At 50.5% G+C, this 17850-nt stretch overlaps 2 protein-coding genes across 3 annotated transcripts in view; one reads left to right on the top strand and one right to left on the bottom strand.

Annotated features, from left to right (window-relative positions):
• The window catches only part of rnf216 (ring finger protein 216), a 31104-nt gene extending 24267 nt beyond the window's left edge, over positions 1 to 6837 (top strand). For both annotated transcript variants that reach the window (XM_084438131.1, XM_084438130.1), the window contains exons 14-17: positions 2800 to 2897; positions 3897 to 4119; positions 5846 to 5915; positions 6286 to 6837. In XM_084438131.1, coding sequence (XP_084294257.1) covers positions 2800 to 2897; positions 3897 to 4119; positions 5846 to 5915; positions 6286 to 6632 — 738 coding nt within the window. In that variant the 3' untranslated portion in view covers positions 6633 to 6837. The remainder of the gene's footprint in view (positions 1 to 2799; positions 2898 to 3896; positions 4120 to 5845; positions 5916 to 6285) is intronic.
• Positions 6838 to 12531: 5694 nt separating this feature from the next.
• Positions 12532 to 17850, bottom strand: part of fscn1a (fascin actin-bundling protein 1a) — a gene marked incomplete at both ends in the record, with an annotated part of 10306 nt that continues 4987 nt past the window's right edge. The window contains 4 exons of the mRNA XM_084438136.1: positions 12532 to 12737; positions 12815 to 12982; positions 13119 to 13240; positions 15047 to 15203. Of these exons, the coding sequence (XP_084294262.1) occupies positions 12532 to 12737; positions 12815 to 12982; positions 13119 to 13240; positions 15047 to 15203 (653 nt within the window). The remainder of the gene's footprint in view (positions 12738 to 12814; positions 12983 to 13118; positions 13241 to 15046; positions 15204 to 17850) is intronic.

Here is a 17850-nt window from a genome sequence, read left to right as displayed (position 1 = left end):
CCCCTGTTTCAAATGTGGTTCAGATCATGTTTGACCCAGATTGTCTGTCCTCCCCTGGGGAAGTCTGACCAACAGGCATACATACGCACACGCGTGTGCGCGTGCACACACACACACACACGCAGGCACACACTCCCGCGCGCAAGTTAATTTGATCCACATGTGGTTATGAGGGAGTTTGGACAAGCCGGCTCCTAGTGTTCGGCCAGTGTTTGAAGCGTGTCTGTTAGTCTCCTTTAGAAGAGTTGACCTTGGCATGCCGTGCGTGGTTCTTTGTGTGTGTGTGTGTGTGTGTGTGTGTGTGTGTGTGTGTGTGTGTGTGCGTGTGCGTGCAGGCGTGTGTGTCTGTGCATGCGTGTGCATGTCTCTGGTCCCCTGGCTCACGGCGCTGTCAATCATCTTTCTGCTTCCCTCCTATCGGTGCATTCTCCGCGAGCGCCCCGCCCACCCCAGACAGCATGCGGAGACAAGTCGTACATACTGCTCTGCTCTGTCCCTCACTCCCTCCCTCCCTCCTCATCTCCCTCTCCCTCTCCCCAGGCCTCGGATCCTGACGGCACATTTGATTGCAAAGAGCCGGCCGCCACTCCTCTCAAACACACTAACACACTCTCACGCGCTCACACACACACGCACACACACACACCCCTGCCCCCCAATCAGAAGCCCTGTATACGGCTTCTGCTGCCTTATAAGGGCTGCTGCAGTCTGCTGCCAGAGAGAGGGAGGGAGAGGAAGGGGGAGGTATGAATGAAGATAGACAGAGGGAGAGCGAGAGAGAGAGAGAGAAGGGGGGTAGGGAAGGGTATGAATGAAGATAAGAGAACGGAAGACAGGACAAGGGTGGGGGGATGGGGGGTGAATGGTGCAGGGAGGGCTTTGATTTGCCCTGATATTGGGGAAGCTGGCGGTACAATGTGCGCGCATTTGAGCAGTTTTGATTTCAGACGCTTTCGACACACAGATGGGTGTGTTTTCTGAGACCAGGAAGAAGGCGCGTGTGTGTGTGTTTGTGTGTGTTTTTTGTCTGCCGTCATGCGTGGCAGTAACCAGTTTCTATGGTCCCGGGGCTGAATCAGGTGTGTACGCGACCTTTGTCATGTTGATCATAACCAGTTGTGCCGTTCGCATTCTGAAGCAGCATTCCACAGCCAGGTAGCGGCATCCGGTTCGAGCGTAGGCGTGCACAGGAGGGGGGCGCGGCCACCTCGCTGACGTCGCGGCTACATTTTTAGGCGCACTATAAGAGCGAGACCGCCGGGGTGTTCCTGCCAGTCACTCAACTCGCCACACCGGTCTATCTGACACACACACACATTCTCACAGGCAGGCGCGCGCACTCACCCATTCACTCCCTCTCCCTGGACCCGAGGCACCACTAGGGGGCAATCGTTCACTGTCACCAGCGTTGGCTCGGAAAGTCTCCCTCTCTCCTAGCTCTCTCCTCCAGTCCTTTGTGTTTTCCCCTTCTTCACCGAGGATTCCCAGAGAAGAGTTCGTTTTGTCACACCTTCACCCCCTCATCTCCCCCCCGGCGTCGGTCGGCCGCGGCCCCTCGGCTTCGTGCGTCTCGGTCATCCCCCGCACGAACCGGCTCGCGTCCGTCTGTCGGGTCATCTTCTCTCTCCTCTTCCGTTCGCTGTCCCCCCGGTGAGCCCGTCCTCCGCCCGTCCCCGCCAGCCGGGTCTCTCGTCCCCCCATCGTTCCCCGGGGCGGCGGGCTTGCGGGGGGCCGAGCAAGGGGGGAGGGGCCGCAGCGTCTCGGTCTGGGTCTGTCTGTCAGGCCCGTCCTCCTGAGGTCCGCCCACGCTGGTACTCGCCCTCAGGCGTTTCCTGCTTGTCTACCACTGAGATTAGCATCGGTGTGTGATTAGACTATGCTGCTCTGTTGGATCCAGCAGTTCCTGGTGGAGTGCCTCTGCCGGGGGGGGGGACGACACAGCCTCGGTGGAGGCGGACCCTCCTCTCTGACCTCAGGGGTCACTTCCGGGTCCCAACATCAGGGACGATCCGTGGGCAGTATCTGCTGTCTCATGCCATGTTCATGAATTAATGAGCATGTTGAAATATTTACAGCAACCCTCTTTATCTATGGGGTATTGGGAAGTCAACTAGCAGTTAAAAGATCAAAGGAGCCGCTGGCCAATTTGGTGCGGGGCGGGTGTGTCTGTGCGTGCTTGTATGTGGGTTTCGTGCATATGGCTGTGTGTTATTATCTAGGTTAAGTGTGTGTGTGTGTGTGTGTGTGTGTGTGTGTGTGTGTGTGTGTGTGTGTGTGTGTGTGTGTGTGTGTGTGTGTGTGTGTGTATGTGTGTGTGTGTGAGAGTCTCTGTAGCGTGTTAGCGTATCAGAGTCTTCCCCAGATGTCCTTCATCTGAGGTGCAAAGCATCGTGGGTCGGCGTGACGGTGGGGATGGAAACACTGTTACCAGGCAACCGCGCCGTCGGCGACGAATGAATCCCACACTCGCTGCAGTCCGAGATCCGCCGAAGCACACACACACACACAGACACACAAAAGAGCCACACCTAGCCGTCGTGTTTGTCAGTCTCTGCAGTGGCAACGCCGGCAGCATGTAGAGTAGAGCGCGCTGAGCTATTCTGGAATGGGGAGGGGATGAGCGTGTAACATCAGGGAAGGGGTTGGGATACAGAGATGGCAGCCAGACAAAAGGCCAAGCTATCTTATTCGTTATGTTATTTAGCTCTGCATCAAGAAATAATTGAAATTCACTGAATTGAAACGTCTCCCCTCTCTCTCTCTCTCTCTCTCTCTCTCTCTCTCTCTCTCTCTCTCTAGGAGAGCTGTAGGAAGTGCCATGTGCAGTGGAAGCAGCATGTGGGGAAGTCCTGTGAGCAGGTCCTTGAGAGAGACGAGATCAGCATGCGGGTGCTCTTGTAAGTGCCTGACTGAAATTCCAACCTGAGAGCAAGGTCGTTGCCCCCAAAAAAGGAATCTAGGCACTGCTAGATCTCCACCTATCCAAGCCAGCCCCTGGCCAAGCCACCTGCCCCATCTGTAGCTCCTGTCCTAGAGGATGCTGGGTAAACGTCTCCGGGACAACCGGAGGGGGGGAGGACGTGCAGTGGACAGCTGCTTCCTGTCTCCCAGCAGACATACGGGCAGCACGTCCTGTTTTTACTGTCTTAACGCCTCTGACTTCCTGTTGCACAGAGAGCCAGGAAGCAGTGTGATAGAGAGATCAATCAGCAGGCCATCTAATCTAACAACTACAGAACAGACCTGATTAGTTCAGCCCAGAGCAACTGGCGTTCACCCGTAATAAACTGCTACTCCATCTAGACAGCATTGACTGTCACTCGCCAGATATTGTCGTGTGTTTTTGTTAACTGGTGAGCGCTGAGTGTTAAGGGGTTAGGGTTAGGGTCACCAGGGGGGGGCTGCCCTACTCGGTGACCTACGACTGGAATGAGGAGCTGGTTAGCACTGATAAGATATTGTAAGGACAAGCGATGACAAGAATTCCAATGTACCTGTACCCGTACTTGTTACACATAGGCAAGTAAACGTCCTATTCTGTTCGATTCGAACGTGTAACGGACAATTTATAGTTGGTCATACGACACTTTTGAACAGAAAAGACGTCACTGTCGACACTTTTTTGTGTCGGACAGGGGTGTCTTGCTAGTGTCGCAGACGCCGTCACTTTCGTCGCACATTTGTGATTGGATAGCTAGATAGAAGGAGGTGATCAGACACTTGGCTGAAGTATAAATGCTAATGTCAGTCGACTTTTTTTTTTTTTTTTTTTCTGTCGACACATTTGTCGTATGACACTTGTCGACTGAGTATAAATTAAGCTTAAGACCAGACAGAGTGGCTGACCAGGAGGAAGGGGGTGTGTTTAATATTCATCCCCCCCCTCCCCCCCACAGCGAGGAGCGCATGACGGCGGCGCGGGTCAGGAAGTGTGTGAAGTGCGGGACGGGCCTGGTGAAGTCCGAGGGCTGCAACAGGATGTCGTGTCGCTGCGGCGGCTACATGTGCTACCTCTGCCGCGAACCAATCAGCGGCTACCACCACTTCTGCCAGCACGCCCGCTCGCCCGGCGCCCCCTGCAGGCAGTGCCGCAAGTGCTCCCTCTGGACGGACCCGACGGTAACACACACACACACGTCTCACCCCTCCCTTCTCACGCTACACTTACCTGTTCGTACTTGCCTCTAGACTCCGCCTTGATGACAAGCGCGCAGCATGCCTTAACCCCTACTCCACAGAACCACGCCTTAACCCGGATCTCACAGAAACACACCTTAACCCCGACCTCACAGAAACACACCTTAACCCCGACCTCACAGAAACACACCTTAAAGGACAATGCTCGTTTTTGACAACCTGGACCTTATTTACGACATATTATAAGACGTTTGCATAGGCATAGGCCTGTTGTGGTTTTCACATGCCATGATCTTTAGAAACGTCTTTCGAAACGAAATAGCTTCCTCACTTGCTCCAGCACGTATGCGCACAGCGCGCAATCGCTGTGCGCATGCGTGCTGGAGCAAGTGAGGAAGCTATTTCGTGTCGTGTAAGACGTTTCTAAAGATCATATTACAGAGGCATGTGAAAAACCACAACAGGCCTATGCTCTATGTAAGCACAACTAGCGATTCATCAAGACAGATTGATGAAAACAACCGTTTCGTGGCAGAAAATTTATTTTTAGAAACTGCATTCTAAGTGCCCCGTCCACCGCCATTACATGGATATACTGGCTCGCGCTGGATTTGAAATTTCTTCTACATGCCTCCGAACTACACCAAAGTAAACTCGGTGAGTCAAACGTCTTATAATATGTCGTAAATAAGGTCCAGGTTGTCAAAAACGAGCATTGTCCTTTAACCCCGACCTCACAGAAACACACCTTAACCCCGACCTCACAGAACCACGCCTTAATCCGGACCTCACAGAACCACACCTTAACCCCGACCTCACAGAACCACACCTTAACCCCGACCTCACACAATACAAGAAATAAGAGAGAACCAAGTATTTCTGAACTTAACTACGGACAGTAACAGAACGAAGGTTAGGACGCGGTCAGTGCCCCATCAGCAACGACAACCCTCCCAGCTCCACCTACAGCCCCGCCTTCCCGCAGGGGAAAGACCGACAGCTAGGAATGAAACGGAGGGCGGCCATCTCAACACACACCCACACACAAACACACCTTCTCCTCTGACGCCAAAGCAGCGCACACTGAGCCTTCCACGCTGTGGTAACAAAGCAGCGCGGTAGTGAGCTGTCCTCTCGTCTTGGCTGGAGTCAGGCCGGGCAGGCCAGGCCACCGATTAGTGCCTCAGCGGTGAATCACCTAGACCTGCTCCCGCTGCACTGTGGGAGGGAGCTGTGCCAGCATAGACCCGGCCACACTAGCCAAGACCTAGCCACGCTAGCCAAGACCTAGCCACACTAGCCAAGACCTAGCTACGCTAGCCTAGACCCAGCCACGCTAGCCAAGACCTAGCCACGCTAGCCAAGACCTAGCTACGCTAGCCAAGACCTAGTTACGCTAGCCAAGACCTAGCCACGCTAGCCAAGACCTAGCTACACTAGCCAAGACTTAGCTACACTAGCCAAGACCTAGCTACACTAGCTAAGATGTCACCAACAGCTGACCCGGCATTTTCCAAGATCTGGCTGAGAACTGGCAGCCCTAGACCCTCTGCCCAGACTTAACCAAGCAGTATCCCTGCTAGCCACGACCTGGCCATGCATATATACACAATATGTACAGAAGCAGCCACACGACACACACTATGAATTGTTTTAACAATTTAATGATGTTGATTGTGTGTGTGCGTGTGTGTGTGCGGGCGTGCAGCAAGATGACGAGCGCATAATCCAGGAGATTCAGAAGGCGGGTGAGACGGAGCTCAACAAAAAGAGTGCAGGTCAGTGACATGGTTCTTCTGAGCCCCTGACTCTGGGTCCCATGTCATTCATACTACATTGTGTGCTGTAACAACCCAGACTGTGTTTTATAATAACCCAGATCGCGATTGAGATCGCGTGCCTCAGCGTCCTGTAAAATGTTGAGCATGGTGTTGGTGACCAGCCGATAGACTGGTCCCTGGAGGCAGGGGTGATGGACTTTTGACTGACTGCTAATGCAGGCGAATGGTCTCTCTGGGACTGTAGAGGAGTTTTTATTGGTACATTAGGACTAACCGATGTATCTCTCTCTCCCTCTGACTCTTTTTGTCTTCCTGTGTCTCTAAACCTCTCTCTCTCTCTCTCTCACACACTCACACACTCACACAGAGAATTCAGGGAAGAGAGTTGGCCCGCCACCGGAGGCCATCGTTGCCAAGCAACCGCGTATCGGCCCCGCCCCACAGAACATTGCCGCGCCGCCGCCGCCACACCTCCAAGCGGTCCGGGCGCCGCTGCTGGTCCCCCCGCGCGTCCTCCTCGCCCAGGCCCTGCCCCAGGCCAGGCTGCTGATCCCGCCCCTCGCCATCCCGCCCCTCGCCGCCCCCTACTTTCCCCCCCTCCACCACCTGCCGCCGCTCCCCAACTACAACGTGCCGCCGGTGAACAACATCAACAACGTGGAGCTCAACCTGCCAATGCACTATGGACCACCGCACCGTCACTACAGACGCTAACACACACACACACACACACACACACCCTGCCTTCTCCCATTCACAATGGGACCGTACTCTGGAGAGCCCCCCCCCCAACCACAGTTTCTGTTCTACTCGTTCGTTCTGGGGGTCTGAACTCTGAACTGTTAGAAAGATTTTTTTGTTTTTTTGTTTTGTTTTTTAAGCACAAAGCTGCACAAAGCTATTCTGTTCTTGAGTACACTGTTCCTGCTTAATAATAAACATGGTCGTTTTCTTTCACCCTGCGCGGGTGCATCTCCGTGCGTGTACACGTGCGTGCGTGTGTGTCTGTGAGAGAGAGAGAGAGTGTGTGTATCTTAAGGGAACAAGCCATGGTCACATCTTTTCTCTCACACAACGCACTCAGAGAAAAGGCTGACTCATGACAGAAGAACCGGTCTGTCTTTCTACCAATCACATGAGAGTACTTCCCCCCTCGTCCAATCACATGACGGATAGAGCTGTTAGTCCGTCAAGCACAGGACAAAGGGAGCTAAGCCTTGTGGTGTCACTGGGGTTGTGTGAGGTTCTTTGTTTGACCAAGTGTGCTGTAAGTGTGACAAATCAATCTTACCACACACACACGACATGGTTGTTCACAATTGCAGACCAGTGTAGTCAACACCTCTTATCCTGAGGAGCCCAAGGTTCTTTAGTTATTGTCAGACTTCGTCCTGTGTGTGTGTGAGAGAGAGAGAGAGCGTGATGTATTAGAATTTAGACTGTGTTTGTGTGTGCATAATATATAAGACCTGATATTACCCAATATTGTTTTCAAAGCCAGTTAGAGCTACAATCAGATCAAGTAGCCTAGTATAGACCAAATTACATTTTCAACACAAAAAACATAGCATTCCCAGTGTGGATGAATGGTATTCTGTAACTTGGATCTAGACCCCAAACCTTAGAGGTTAATTGTGTGTCTGCTGGATAGCTGTAGTCATGGGGTCCCAGCATGCCTGCTCAGCTGACTGTAGTTCCTCTCTGACCCCTGACCCTGCTGCCTCCTGATTTCCTGAGGGCTGATGACCAGCCTGCTGAAGGTGAAGTCTTGTCGGTCTGGAACACAGTCACGTCAGTGCCGGGAAGCTGCAACATAACCAAACTCGCACACCTTGAATTTGGTCCCCCGGATTCCAATGTGTAATTTTCACTCAATTTAGACATCCTGTCGGAGGCTGAAGTGTCTCCATCACTGCCTGAACATCAAATCACCCCAGGAAAAAGACAATGAGAATCCAACCATATTTATGGTCCAGGCTTGACCATAAAGTCTACTAGCTATGTGTACATGTCTGCTTAGGTTTCCTGTTAGTGTGTAGTGTGTGTGTGTGTTCGTTCGTTCGTTCGTTCGTTCCCTTTAGTGTCTCCATCTCTTCCCCTCTCACTCCCAACTGAGCTCACAGTGATCTGGACGGCCTTCACACTATCAGTGTGTGCAGGCCTACCTCCAGTCTACAGGGACACAGCCCACGCTCAGCACGCCACTCTGTTCCCTTCCTCCATCATTGTCGGTGTGTTTTTACAGCTGTACGGCTCAATGCTGTGACCTCCCGTAGACGGCTGTTTGTGGCCAGTGTGTGTGTGTCCCATGGATGTATTGTGTCCCTTCTGACTGTGACCGGCCAGCGGTTATTTTTGATCGTCATTTCCCACAAATCTGTCAAACTCATCTGTCATTGGTCCATGTTTCTTTCTCCGATCTTGTAAAGAGATTACTGTCTGACCCACAGACTGACGCACAGTTGGTTAGAGATGCGCTCAGTGGTGTGTGTGTGCGTGTGTGTGTGTGTGGCCCCTGACCTGTTGACCCTGATTATGTGTGTGGGGAGGGTTCACTGTGAGACCCAAACCCAGGGCAAACACCATCCAGACCCAACCACCGCATCTACCATCCACACTGCCACGGATCTGATAGTAGATAGATAGGAGTTAGATAACTAATACATACATACACTCTCCCAGGGCAGTGTCATGGCATGGTCCGATATATGATGCTGATTGCACTCTCCTGTCACTGGAAGAACCACACACACACATATATAGATTTTTTTCCTTCTTTAAGGCACAGGCATTATCATGGGCAGGCTTTGGTAACAGATTGCCCAACTCATGAGGATGATGAGTGATCAACTGGTGCGAAACTTTTAACAGACTCTCAAAGCTGCTTTTAAACAAACCCTACCACTAAAACAAGTAGTAGTACAATGACTTTTCCTATGTGAAATGCAATTATTGTAAGTCGCTTTGGATAAAAGCGTCAGCAAAATGACTAATGTAAAACCAAACCTTCATCTCGTACACACACTCCCCTCAGAACTGGAATCTGCTGCTCTAACCACTAGCACAATACAGTACAATATACTGGACAACACACAAGCAAAACTAACAAAACACTGACACAAACTGTGTGTTCATACGTGTTTGTGCGTGTGCGTACGTGTTTGTGTTTGTAGTCTGAAGCTGCAGGGCTGATGAACAGATAGATTAAAGGTCTTTGCGGTGATGAAGGAAGGGAGGATGGAGGAGAGGCAGACATGAGTCAGGCCTGTCTTCACGTTAGGCCCTACGGCACATGTAATTGCAGTGGTTGGGAATGGGAACGTGCTTAAAACCAAACCTCTCCTCTCTCAGACACCCCCCTCATCCGCATTGCTCCCCCAAGCCCCACTCCTTATTCACCCCCCCCCCCTCCCCTAACTCTCCTAATTCTCCGTGCACCCCACCCCCTACCCTACTAACCCCACACACCCCCTCCAACATGCCCCTCCCCCTAACCACACAGCCATCCATTCTTTCTTGTGTGGGGTGTCAGTAGACATAATGAGTTTTGACATTTCTGTTCCTGACAACGCCCCTGTCTCTCTCTCTCTCTCTCTCTCTCTCTTTTGATCCCCCTCTTCAGACCAGCAGCTTTCAGCAGCTGTTGTTTCCATGGTAACAGGATTCTCAGATGTGGGTAGAAGCGGCAGCCATTTCACACAGCCTCTCCCCTCCCCCTCCGATCCGTATTCCTTCCTTCCTCTCTCATCTCCAACAGACGACCAGCCTTCCCTCTCTGCCTTCATCTCAACATTTTACCCATAACACACTGCTTCTGTTTGGGTCACAGATTTGGGTCATATTTGTGTGACTCATCTTTCCAGCAGAATCATTCAGACAGAGGGAGAGGGAGAGAATGTGTGTTTGTGTTGTAATGTTTGGTGTTCCTCTGGGATCCACATCTCGAACAGGGGGAAATGGATTAGAGACCCTCTGGAAGTTCAATCATTACATTACCTCTCTAAACGGTGTGTGTGTAAGGGGGGTTGCCCTCTCTCTGCACCAGAATAAACGTTTCAGCACAAAGGCTCTATTCAGCAGACAGGAAAGAGTGTGTGTGTGTGTGTTTCTGTGTGTGTAACTGGGACAGCACATGTAATTTCAGTGGTTGAGAACTAGTGGGTCGAGAGGGAAAATGTTCCTTTACTGCACACAGGGAAATGAACACCATCTATCGCCTTGATATTTGTTTGGTTTTGAATATTTAAAACTTAAATAGAGTCTGCAGTAGTATCAACATCAGCACAGTGTGGTGAAAACCGCTCTTTTTCCCTGAAATGTTCCCCCAAGATAAATGCATTTGACTCCACACAAGGGCACAGGCAGATAAGCAACAGTGCTACAAGGTTCAATCATGCAAACACAAACAGACAGTGTTCCAAATCCCAGTTTTATTGGTCGTTGGATTTCAGGTGAGCCAATGGCACGAGAGGAGGTTTAACCACAATATCAAAAAATTAATTATACAAAATAATATTACAAAAGGAAGTTCCAGTTATACAAAGCAAAGATAAGGACCGTTTTTTTTCTTTTCTTACTGCCTAGAAACTCAAGAGTAAGGCACAGTCATTACCACACATCTAACCTTCCACGCCAATTCCTCTCAACCCATCATGTCGTTCCAGGGGCCAAAAGGCTAGGCTCTCTCCTCCTGGGAGGACACATCTGGCTGCAGTACAGGCCTCCTCTCCACTACCTGAATTGTGCATTTGGTGGAGTGGTGTTTTTTTTTTTTACTTTGATTCCTCCTTGAATCCATGAGATGGTAAGAGGAGAGAGGATTTCTGAGGGACACAGTGGAGGTTGAGAACCACTGGTTTGGTGCTAGGTCTACTGTACACTACGGAGACAGACAACAGCCATGCCTCCATTCAGAACAACAGACACCTGGCACCCAGACACGTTTAGGACATAGTAGCCAACTATGGCCTGAGGGACAGTCAGAGACAGACCTCTCCAGGCATTAGGTGGTATGGCTGTTACGGCTGTTACACTATCTGATCACTCCAACTTCCTGGTGTCCATCATGCTGTACTGTCCAAACGCTGTGTTACGGGCTAGTGGTTAGAGCACCGGATTCCAGTTCTGAAGGGAGTGTACTGTATGTATGAGATGAAGGTTTGGTTTGGTTTTAGTGGTAGGGTTTGTTTAAAAGCAGCTTTGAGAGTCTGTTCAAGAGTTTCACACTAGTTGATCGCCATCTTCATGAGCTGGGCAAGCTGTTCCCGAAGCCTGCCCATGATAATGCCTGTGCCTTAAAGAGGGGGAAAAAAAATCAATATATATGTGTGCGTGTGGTTCTTCCAGTGACAGGAGAGTGCATTCAACATCAGATATCGGACCATGCCATGACACTGTGCTCTGACGGACTTTTACTAGCTGTGTTCGAAACCGCTCACTCACTCATTCACTCACTATTCCCGATGTAGTGTAGTGACTGAGAAATTGCAGGGTACCTCCTCAGTTCACTAGAAATTCCTTTGAATTGTGGATATTTTCTAGTGGACTGTATAGTGAATCAAATTAACAGTTGAGAATTCGGACACTAGAAGAATACACTATATAGTCCACTTTTTTCTCAAATAGGGAATGGTTTCAAACACAGCTAGTGAGTGGAGGAGAGTTAGACTTCTATCTAGCTGGACTTCCTGTCTGGCCGGTATGTCACACTCTCCATCAATGAGAACACAGCTAGAGAAAGACACAGGACTGTTTACATTTTAATACTTTACATTTCCCATTATTCAACACTTGAGATGAGAGGGTTCCACCCATTGTATTACATCAGATCCACTCCAGTTTATATCAGATCCACTCCAGTTTATATCAGATCCACTCCAGTTTTCACACAGAGAGAGGCCAGAGGGTCTTCTCCACATACACACACATACCAGACCACATCAGACAGACTGCTCCTCTAGGTACAGTCCTACCAGACCAGATTCAAACAGCTCTACTGGACCATGGTTTAGAGAAACACTTCAAAGAGATCATGAGATCTTGTAGGAGCTATTCCACTAGATCAGGTCAGATAGAAGCAGTCTTACTAGACCAGATGAAACACACCATAAATACTGCCACCATGTGATGCTCAAACAGATATTAGAAAGAGAGAGAATGACAAACAAACAGAGAAAGAGCCATGAGCGATGTTTCATTTTGGGGTGGGAGGGGCTCTGTGTAACATGGCTTCACCCTGGGAGGGGCGGGCCTTTGAGGCAGCCGAGTGAGGTGGCGGCTAATCATATGGCTGGAGGTGGGTGATTGGCATGTCAAGCAGCAATCAGATCAGGAACAGGGGAAGTGCGCAGCCCCACACATATGGGACTGTACTGCAGAGCAGAGCGCAAAACGGGGGAGGAGAGATGAGGGGGGTGGGGGGTGGGCTATCACAACCAAGAGTAGCAGACCCCCCCGCCTCCCTCTCTCCCACCCCTCCGTCCACCGCTAGAACTCATGAGGAAAAGTTGGAAGGGGGAGAATGAGGGTGGTTGGGTGGGTGTGTGTGTGTGGGGGGGGGTCTTAAGGGACGGTTGTGCTGTGCTGTGGCGTGGCGTGCGTCGTGGCGGCACGCTCAGTACTCCCAGAGCGTGGCGCTGTCCAGGTCGTCGGAGTTGGCCTTCAGGACACCGGCGTGGTCGCCGCGCAGGTACTTCCCCTCGGCGGAGCGGACCGCCAGCTTGTTGTAGTCGCAGAACTCGAACAGGAAGTCGACGGGCGTGTCGCTGCTGCTCACCACCGATGACTCGTTGCCCACCATCCAGTACTTCCCAGTAGAGTCTGAGAGGAAGGGGGGGAGGGGTTAGTAAGGCTGGCAGCTGAAGGTCTCTTTCTGTCGCGCTAATCATGGTACTGACCTTGCAGGCTGTAAGCTCCGTCTCTGAACTCCAGGGTGAAGTAGTCGTAGGTGGAGCGGTTAGAGTCCAGAGTTCCCGTGACCTTCCTGCAACCGATGAAGCCATGCTCCCCGCGGAGAACTATGATTGGTCGGTTGATCAACTTCATCAGGAACTCCTCAGTCTCACCTGGAAAAAAAATTCACACACACAAACACACACACACACACACGTGTAAGTATACCCAAGTACATGTCACAAAACACTAAAACACACATATACACACACACACACACACACACCACTGGTACACAAATACACTAACCTGCTGAGTCCATGGTGGCAGCTAGCTGGCCATTCTTCTTGGCGGCTACATACTTTCCGTTGGCGGCACGCAGAGTCAGTTTCTTTCCACGCCACTCAATGTCAAAGTAGCAGTTAGTGGACCTACAGACACACACACACAAACACAAACACACACGTTACAATTATGATTCACAGATCTACAAATACACCCACACAAAAAGGGTTGGTCCTGTCCAGAGACAACCATAGCGCCATCACCACAGGCATGAGTGTAGATCTGAAAGACTTTGCATTTGAAATGTTATCTTGCTCCTATCGATCCCGTGGAAGTGTGGATGGCTGAGGCGCTGGTTGGGTCTGGATTCTGGAGAAGGCCATGGTGTGGTTTGGACATCACAGTGAACCCTCCCCACACACACCATCAGGGTCAACAGGTCAGGGGCCATGGGTTAATCCCTAAACTCTGGACGAACAGAAGTGGTTTTGCCAGATGCCAAAGAAAACAAGACACGCACGCGCGCACACGCGCGCGCCCGCACACACACACACAGACACACACACACACACACACACACAAACACACCATTTCTAGCCCTCTGCATGCTGCCCACACACTCATAAGTCATGCTACGGATCAGGTTACTGGGGGAAGACTGGGGATCTGAGGCGGTGGAGGCAGGTGTCATGTTCCACACCTGGCCTGCTGCAATCACAGGCCTGGCTCACGCGACGCCCAGATCAGAACCACAGTGAAAACCAAACGAGAACGACCTCCAGGCTGCACACGTGCCTCATCAGACGTTATGGAGTTCACATGCTTATCACAGCACCATTCACAACACTGGGCATGCACATGCCTGTTGTAAACAGACCCGGAGTTATTTAGGAAAATAATTTGTTCATAAATAAACTTGTCGAATGCATTTATTTAAGGCTGACTTCAACCGAAGCCTGTTCTCGGGCCTATACATTTCCAAATTAGGGGGATCCTATTCGGTAGTAATTAACTAGTAGGCCTAATTCATTATTCAGGATATGTTGTTATAACAATAATAATAACAATAATACATATATGATTATGCTTATTATATTAAGATAATTGTCTTTTGATGTAGGCCTGCTAGACCAGGCGCTTCCACTCAATTTACTTCCACTCGACCTCAAGTTGGTCTACCCTGGATCATATTCCATAACCTCTCATTTTGTCCATCCATCCAAATGATTTAAATAAATGCATTTCCCAATGTCTGAATAAAATAATGAGAGTTCTGCCTGTTTGAAGAGGCAATCCAAGTCTCCAATCTGCCTTTTTCTTTCTTTCTTGAAGTTCCAGTAAAATCAAACATGTTTAATATTATCTGAAGTCTTTAGTCTTCATGCAAATGACCTGCATGATCTCAGTCTTTGCAAAATCGTATAGTCTGTGACTAAAATCTCCACATCTTTGTCTTTTGTGTAATCTAAGCAACCCAAGCTTAATCTAATCTTTGTGAAAGCTCGACTAATAGAATCTTGGCCGGACGACAGTGTTTCCACAAAGCAATTCTAGCCCAGCACATTCTGGGCGGTAAAATGATGTTGTGTCATAATTTAACTGTACAATAGCCGAACTTGCGTCATCGCTATCAAAACAAGATCGCCTTCGCCAGCTCACACCAGGGCGGAATCCATGAAAATTAGTACGAAAACACCCCTTACAGCGTTCTCGAAACTTCACGGGTTACGACAATGCAAACGCTGTGGTCGTGTGACTGTGAGGTGCAACACGACCGGGGAGGAGGCGAGCTGGTGTCCAGGCCACAGTCTCAGCCCAGGAAAGCACTGAGAGAACACAATGGGATGTGGTTGCTGTGTGTGTGTGTGTGTGTGTGTGTGTGTGTGTGTGTGTGTGTGTGTGTGTGTGTGTGTGTGTGTGTGTGTGTGTGTGTGTGTGTATATATATCTTACTTGGTGGATGCGGTACACTGCAGTCCACCATTAGCAGTGAGGGTCCAGTATTTCCCAGCGGCCGTACGGAAAGCACACTTCCTGTTTTCACGACACATCTCCATCTGGAACACTTCCTGGTCCCCCTCCTCATCCTGATTGGCTGACAGGTCCATACCTGGGTGGGGCCAAAAAGGAAAGTCATAAGTTTATTATCTTGGATCTGGGATAGTGCATCAGTAATGAAAATAAACACACACATGTATACTCACCCCCCCCACAAACACACACACACACACACACACACACACACACACACACACACACGTCCAGACCCCTAACCTCAGAGCAAGGGACTGGGTTGATCCTCCACAGAATTATTGGGTAGCCAATAAACACAATTCTGATCGCTAGGAGAACAGGAGCCAGTAGCAGCTACTGTGTGTGTGTGAGTGTGTGTGTGTGTGTGTGTGTGTGTGTGTGTGTGTTTGTGATGTTTGAGAGTGCATGTAATGACTGACCGCCTAGCTCCATGAGTGAGTGTTAAAGAGCACCAGACATGCGTGGTCCGTCAGTGCCACGGAACAAAGCAGAGGGTTTCAGAGTGAACTCTGGAATCTGGACGGGATAAAGGCCTGAGGCCTAAAGAATCGCTCCCGAGACCCCACAGAGAGGAGAGGGACAGAAGATGGAGGGAGAGGGCATCTCTCGAGCAGTCAGACCGGTGCTCGCTCTCTCTCTCTCTCTCTCTCTCTCTCTCTCTCTCTCTCTCTCTATCTCTCATACAGAATGGCTGATGCGGCCGCCCCCTCTTCTCTGGCTCACATTTTAAGGGGCTCCATTTTCGAGCGTATCTCCAAAGCTTTTGACCCCCGTAAAAACATGGCTAAATATTGCCATGCCGATGCCAGGCTGAGGTAGGCTCAGACTGTTTGGACAGAGGAGACAAAACCGAACCTGTCCCATAAGAATGATCCTTCGGATTTTCCGTTTGAAAACCTTCCTCGAACGTGGAGTGCCTACTGAATGCAACCCTGGGCTTCAAGGACAGATTGAGTTTCCACAGAAGTATGCACGCACACACACACACACACACACACACACACACACACACACACACATTCACACACACACATATTCACACACACACACCACAGATGATTGAGCAGGAAAAATAACTGACCAAGATGAGAACCACATGGCAGCGATCGACCGCTTGGAGCAGAGGGGATGAATGGAGGGAGAGAGAGAGAGAGAAAGAGAGAGAGGTAGAACAGGCGAGAAAGAAGGGGAGGGAGAGAAAGAGGGGGAGAAATACAGAGAGAGAGAAGGAGAGAGGGAGGGAGAAGAGAGGGTGGGAGAGAAGGGAGAAGAGGTGAGAAAGAGAGGGAGAATAGGAGAGAGAGAAGGAGAGAAAGACGAGGAGAGAAGGAGGGAGAAGAAAGAGGGTGGGAGAGAAGGAGAGAAAGACAGAGAGGCCGTAGGGAGAAAAGTAAAGAAAGAGGATAAAAAAGTGATATCCCCAGCTATGAGGATATTTGACCGGAGCGCTGTTCTACAGTCTTGATCCATGCTATAACTCATGTGTGATTTAACTGAAACCAGCCTGGCCTTCTACCTAACCCTGACTGTCCTCCCTGGTCAGTCAGTCTGCTGGCAGCCAGGAGAACCTGTTACTGTGGACCTAGAGGGCCTCTGGAGACCAGATTTGACTGTATGAAAATAGCCTGGCCACTGTGGCCAGCTGATTCCCTGGACAATTTGCATCCAGCATTACATGACATTACTGTCCTTTAGCAGACGCTTTTATCCAACAATAATTGCATTTAACGTCGGAAAAGCCAATGTACTACTACTTCCCGTAACTCACAAGTTCATCTCCTTTCTAAAACAAGTGACTAAGAGCATAATCTAGTGCTGAAGGCAAAGTGCAAGAATAGCAATCTAAAAATACAATAACAGGAGACCGGGGGAACAGTTCTTTTCGCATCAGACTTTAGTTTCATTTCAGTTTGATCTTGTAGTCGTGTGAGCGTTGCTAAGACAAACACTGTAACCATAGACTCCTTTCACTCCAGTCCAGCGTCTGATTCTCCCCAGCGGAACACGGACATGCAAGAGCTGCGCGCACGCACGCACGCACGCACGCACGCACACACACACACACACACGCGCACACGCGCACACACACACACACACACACACACAAACACACACAATGCAGACATGGACAAATACACACTGAGGCCCTAGCAGCGACCCAGTGGCAGAGTGAACGGTCAGTGTATCTGGGCCGCCAGGGTCTCTGCTGCTGATGGGGCATTTGTGGAGAGCAGGGGGACCACGCACGCACGCACACACACACACACACACCTAACCACCCCCAAACACATGGCCACACACAGTATCAATCTCAACCACACCAAACATGCGCGTTCCAAGACCAGCCACACCAAACGCTTCTCTCTACACAAGCCCTCTATCTGTCTCCCAACCCCACCCAGCCAGGCAGGCAGACAGACAGAGGCAGGCACAGATTGCTGGCGTGGGTTCGCTGTGAGCCAGCAGGATTGTGTATGCGCGCGTGTGTTTGTGTGTCAAGAGCAAGCGAGTGTGACTGTGTCAACCCTGTGTGTGTGTGTGTGTTTCTGTTGTGTGTCAAGTGTGATTGTATGATGTGTGTGTGTGTGTGTGTGTGTGTGTGTGTATGTGTGTGCGTGTGTGCGTGTGTGCGTGCGTGTGTGCGTGTGTGCGGCCTCTATTGTTTCGCAGGCTGGGCCGAGGGGGCGGCGGCCAGCTGGGACGCTCCGTGAGCCAGATCTTCA

Source organism: Borostomias antarcticus (assembly GCF_949987555.1).
Source record: "Borostomias antarcticus genome assembly, chromosome: 5".
Classification (NCBI taxonomy): Eukaryota; Metazoa; Chordata; class Actinopteri; order Stomiiformes; family Stomiidae; genus Borostomias; species Borostomias antarcticus.
Note: the sequence above shows the minus strand (reverse complement) of the source record. Positions and strands in the feature narration are given on the sequence as shown.